Source organism: Notolabrus celidotus, chromosome 2 (assembly GCF_009762535.1).
Source record: "Notolabrus celidotus isolate fNotCel1 chromosome 2, fNotCel1.pri, whole genome shotgun sequence".
NCBI classification, from domain to species: Eukaryota; Metazoa; Chordata; class Actinopteri; order Labriformes; family Labridae; genus Notolabrus; species Notolabrus celidotus.
This window is the reverse complement of record NC_048273.1, coordinates 40,733,937-40,739,936: the sequence shown is the minus strand read 5'-3', so window position 1 is coordinate 40,739,936 and position 6,000 is coordinate 40,733,937. Positions and strand designations below refer to the sequence as shown.

Genomic DNA, 6,000 nt, shown 5'->3' with positions numbered 1-6,000 from the left:
TTTAACAAGAGTATAAAGAACAAAATATAAAGCATAACTTTCGTAAAATCAGTCAAATGCTTCTGAGTGTTGCATCTTTTTTTTTTTCTAACCCTAATCCTGTGTTAATAAGATACAGAGTTCTTAGAATAAATAACTGAATAATGACCAAAGTAAAATTGGTACGTCTGGGTGTGAGCAGAACACAGAAGAAATAGACTACAAGTTGTTGTTCATTTTCAGGTCATGGTAAAACAGGAAAGACATAAAGACAGAACACTGTAACTGTGTGATTTTCAATACAAGTTAATATAGCACACATTTGTGCAGACGCTGTTAAACAGCTGTTAAAGCTACTGAAAGCTTATCAGCAGTAATCAGCTGTCTTATGGATTCACTTCAGAGAACTGAGACTATTGCACACAATTATTAATCATGTGTGTGCATTCCCAGAGTTCAAAATAGTGCAAATGTAATGCTTATAAGGCAAAATAGAGATTAAATCAAACATGTATAACTGTTTGAAACAAAAACCATGTGTTTCCAAATGTCTTTTTTGCTGTCACAATTCCAAATAGACTGTGCACACTATAAAGAGTTACATGATGTACTTTGCATTCCCAGAGTTCCAAAAAGTGCACCAGCAAGATTTAAAATACAAGAGAGATGGATTGTGGGGCAGTGTCTGGGTTGGGTTTTCTAGGACTTTATGGTCTGGTGTGGCTGAGCTTGTGAAGATCTAGACCTGGTCTGACTCCTCCTCCCCTGCTTTCTCTGGGTTGGCCTTCTTGTTGTATGGGCAGCATAAGGTCCAGGCTGCTTATGATTCTTGTGCATGTACAACCACAATTCCATAAGAATTGTGTAAAATGTTATAAAAATAATGCATCACTCCAGCCCTGTGATAGGTTGGTAACCTGTCCAGGGTGTACCCTGCCTTCCGCCCGTAGCCAGCTGGGATAGGCTCCAGACCCCGTGACCCCTAACAAGATAAGCGGCCAAGATAATGGATGGATGGATGCATCACTCCCAAAACAGATTTTGATGGTTTGCAATTCATTGAAACACATTATGTAGTGTCTCATACTGTCATCTGCTTTGGTACACTTTGGCATTGTGTCATGCCGCTACACCACTCTGTCTTAAACGGACTTTTGAACCAGTTTGAAGTATCATTTTTACTCTGCTCTTTTAGTTTCTTCTTACTTACGCTTTAATCTTCACTGCAGGCGGGATTTAAACAATCTGAGTTTTGGATCACAAATCCCATGCGAAAATGACTGAGAAAGTGTCAGAATCAGAATCAGAAATACTTTATTCATCCTGGGGTGAAATTCTATCATTACAGTTGCTCTCATACACAATAAAGCACAATAAGGAGACGTGATCGGGAATGTCCTGATGCAGCCACGCTCCTGTAAAGCAAACTATGCTGCATTCCCGAAACTCGTCTGACTTCTGGCTAGTCCTGTCCATTGTGCTAGCAGGAGATCTCACGTTGCCCATAATGAGAGAGGAGAGACACGGCTTCTATCTCCTCTCCATTAACCTCCTTCTTTTTATACCAGCTCTCCTCCTCGTAGCTCTATGCCTCCTCTGCAGCCCATATGCGTCCTAAATCTCCAGAGTTCTGCAGGAACATCCAGCAATGAGCTGGTCAGCTTCAGCTCAACCAGCTGAGCATGGGTGTAAACAAAGCCGGGTTGCCGGGCAACAGAAATGCGATTAAAAGTTAAAGTTGGCGATTCCACCGTAAAAAAAGTCCACAAGTCCCACCAATGGCAAGACAGAAGAGATCACAACTCAAACAAATTACTAAACAAAAAAGACAGCAAAAAATGGAAAAGAAGAATAAACTAACAGCCGATTGTAACAGGTTGCATAACGCCATGTCTCCATTGTTTCCTTCTCCATTCCTGTGGAACCAGGGCTCCTGTGCAGGGCTAGACTGAAATCCCAGCTAAAGTGCTCCACTCTATTACATCTGGAGCCCTGGTAGCTGGTCGGGGTTGAGAAGAGGGGGAAATGTTCCCACCCCTTCTCCTGTGTTCCCTCAACACAGGAACCTCAGTTTGGGAACCGCTTCCAACCACTAGCTGCAGACCAGTGGCCCACCTCTCTTTCCTCCCAGGTCAAAATATCGGTACTGGTCTCAAGCTAATTTCAGCCTGTGTCCACCTCATAACAGAGATTAGGCGTCTGGACGTGCCATTGATGGTCTGGAGGCCCCTGGAGAGGAGCTGGTTGACCAGACCTCTTCTGGCCAGCAGAGCAAACAAGCGTGGAAGTCCACTTACTATGCGCAAGCTGCTGATGGAGGCTGTGAACCGGCGCTCTGGTGGCTTCCTCGTGTCTACTCACCACAGCACTTACAGACCATCCAGCCACAGGAGGTGAGTTTCCCTCGTCCCGTGGACTCTGGAGGAGCGCTGTCTTCTTCCTACAAGACTCAGTTTTCGTCTCCCATTCCTCTCTTCTCTCCCACTGCACTTATCGATCCTCCACCTGTGAGCTCTCTGTGCTCCATGGCCCCTTCTCGTCATTGTCTCCTTACAACATCCAGACTGCATCCCATAATCCACTTTTATCTCTCACTACACTCATGATAGGCAGTTTCTTCAATGCAACTACCCTCTGCCACCCTGTAATCCTGGAAAGACTCCAGAGCATCCTGCCTTCATGCCAGGCCTCCATTAATGGCCTCATCATACACATGTTGATGTATTTGGTCCCACTGCCTTGCTGTCGCTTGGTGCAGCTCGATTCAGTAGAGCCCTGTACCTGTTAAAGGAAGTTTTTCCTCTCCGCTGTAACTAGCTAAATACTGCAATGTGCAATGCTCATGGTGGATTAAGGTGGGGTCAGACTGAGTCTTATCCTGTCTTGGTGTTGGGTCTCTGTTCATAATTTGACATAGAGTGGTCTAAACCTGCTCTGTGTGTAAAAGAGTCTTGAGATAACGTTTGTTGTGATTTGGCGCAATACAAATAAAGATTGATTGATTGATTGATTGAATATTCCAGTCTGCTGTTCTGTTCCAAAAAGTTTCATTTGGTCTGACTCTTTAATCTATAACGTAACTAAACCATTTATTTATCTATGGAACTTTCAGTGGGGACTTTGGAAAAACATATTATTGAGCCCTTAAAGAATTAAGGTCAGCAGTTATATTTTGTTGCAAATCAGTCAAGTTACCTTTCAAAGTTAAAAATGATATAAGAGAATGTCATAATTTTTGGATTCTTTCATATCAGAAGTTAAAGTAGATTTGATTACTGAAGATAACCCTCCTAGGTTTGGGGTAAGCCCCTGATGTCGATCATGCCTGGCCACAAGAGTCTGTGCCCTTGTTTGGCCACCTTAGTCAAAAAGTCTGGCTCTGCCACTGTTAATCATTATTTTGGATTGATGCTATAATAGTAGACATGCCTTTGCATAAATAAAGTATATTTGTCCACTCACATGTTGATAAGAATATATTACAAACTTGAAAAAAAAAACTTTAGAAGGACATTCAGAAGAGCTTAGAAATGTTTGATTCATTTGTGATTAATTGCAAGTTAGCTATGGACAATCATTCTATTAATCACTCATTCCAGTCCAAAAAGGAGGTGTTCTGCCCCCCTGCTTTTCCTCTACTTCCTTCTGTGGTCATCCTCTCGTCAATCCTCCATAAAGCATCTTTAACAGGCCACAGGGACCGAAGAACCTGAGCTACATGGGTAAGGCTGAAGGCAAACAGTTCTTCCCAGGGTGTCTTTCTTGGTGGAATTATGTTGCATAATGATCAAAGCTTCCTAGGTATTCCAGAGCTGCCCTGTAGCATAGGTGGTACTGGTCCTAGAGAAATAAAAAGTTTGGTCATATTAAAGGCAAACAGCAGAATTTAAGCATTAATGAAGAAAGAGAACTAATACAGAAGGGCAGGGCTGAATAAACAAAATGTTTAATATATGAGCTGAAGCTAATATTTCACCTCCGTCTGCACCATGGCTGGTCTCTGGGTCCGCAGAATCTTAACTGTCTGGAAGACGTCAACCACTCCTTCGTACCTCATCCTCTCTAGGACAATGCTTAAGGTGATGAACACACCAGTTCGCCCAACACCAGCACTGTTGGAAACAGACATTATCAAACTTATTCATTACCAAGGCTAACATTACCAAGGTTATCACACATAATAATATACACTTAGGGCCTGATCTACTAAGATCCCAAATAACGAGCACTATATTGCGTGTGCAAACTAAAACATTGCACGTGTTATTTCTGGGAGTGTTGTGGGTGATCTACTATGATTGCGTGCGTAATTGATAACAGGTGCAAAAGTGTTGCAGGCCACCCTATTTTAATGAGGATTTTGCGTGTGCTCCCGGCTGTCACCATGGAGAGGTTTGGAGAGCAGAGTTGCCGTAAACAAAAAATGAAGTTTGAAGCCATAGAATGGGAGGTCTTAGTGGAGCAGGCAAATAAACACATCGGTGAACTCCAGCAGAGACATCTCAGCGTTAGAAACGCAATTTTGGGAGGCCATCTGTGAAAAGGTGAATGCTGTGAGAAAAAACTGAAGATCTGTCGATGAAATAAAAGGAAGATGACAAGATATCCACAGAAGAAAAAAGGACAAACCTTCCCTTAATAAAATCTCAGCGCATTTCTAATATTGGACACATTTATTTAGTTCAAAATGAATTTGCTTTGTGTGTCTCGTTGAATATAGAATGGAAAAAAAATCGTGAATTCATTATTTGAAAAGTGTTTTTGTAAGTTGTCCGTCATGACCGTAAAAATAATGTTTATCTCTTTTATCTTAAATTGAGAATCTTCAGCAGATGTCTGACAATCCCTGCTATCAAGTTTGCACGTGTTTTTATACTGTAATGGTAAAATCGTTTCTTTTGTGGTCAACTACCCGAGACGCCCCATCTGTTGTCCCCTCATCAAGACACCAGGTCCCATTGTGTTTTAAATTGTGACGTCTAGACCCTGAAACCTTCTTGATGAATACACAATCCCATCCTGGTGCAGATACCTACAACAGACAAAGGGTGTGAAACACACCTTAGGGGGCGGTCCTCAGGTATAAATGTTCAAGCTTTCCCCATGTTCGAAGTCTTTCTTCATTCCAACCGCTCGGGTGTTGACTGACCTTTTCCTTGCAAAGAAAATAAAACCTTGTCGGCCGACAGAAGTCTCTATTTCATTATTCACCAGTAACGGGAGGTAACGGGAAAAACTTCCACAACAATACACGCAAACCTTTAGTAGATTGGGCCCTTAAAGTACTAATCTTAATATGATTGCGTAACAAAATTAACAATTGTCCGTCTGTCTGTCTGTCTGTCTGTCTGTCTGTCTGTCTGTCTGTCTGTCTGTCTGTCTGTCCGTCTGTCACACAAATCTTTACACAAAAAGATGTACCTGCAGTGTACAGTGATGGGTCCAACTTGTCCAAATTGCTCCTTAGTTTTATGAACTTGGCTGATGAAGTCAATGAAACCTTCTCCAGTTTTTGGGACTCCTTGCTCTGGCCAGTCAATGAACTGAAACTGCCTTATGGTTCTTGACTGACCATCCTGGAAAAAACACACAGGAAAATGGAGACTATTGTAAATCACCCAGGATTAAGTATCTTCTTTTGTGTCTGTGAATATATGTATGAAGGGGGTATGGGGTGGGGCATTACTTAGGAGTTAATCATTATGGCCCAAGCACCCAATTGGTTCAAGGAACTAGTTGTAATTCTTTGCTTTTTTAAATTCAATAAATCATGTATTTTAAGTAGATTTAATTTAATTAATCATGTATCTCTCTTTCTCTTTCTCTCTCTCTCTCTCTCTCTCTCTCTCTCTCTCTCTCTCTCTCTCTCTCTCTCTCTCTATATATATATATATGGCAAGCCGTTCAGGAAATAATATATGGAATGAAGTCTGAATATATTGAATGAAACTCGATATATATGGAATGAAGTCTGAATATATTAAATGAAACTTGATATATATTGAATGAAACTTGATATAT

General features: G+C 41.5%; 1 protein-coding gene across 1 annotated transcript in view; it reads right to left on the bottom strand.

Moving 5' to 3' along the window:
* Positions 1–3,409: 3,409 nt before the first annotated feature.
* LOC117805275 (receptor-type tyrosine-protein phosphatase F-like) overlaps positions 3,410–6,000 on the bottom strand; it is a 152,986-nt gene continuing 150,395 nt past the window's right edge. Inside the window, exons 30-32 of the mRNA XM_034673956.1 lie at positions 5,401–5,555; positions 3,956–4,091; positions 3,410–3,819 (exon numbers count right to left, since the gene is read on the bottom strand). Coding sequence (XP_034529847.1) covers positions 3,751–3,819; positions 3,956–4,091; positions 5,401–5,555 — 360 coding nt within the window. The 3' untranslated portion in view covers positions 3,410–3,750. The remainder of the gene's footprint in view (positions 3,820–3,955; positions 4,092–5,400; positions 5,556–6,000) is intronic.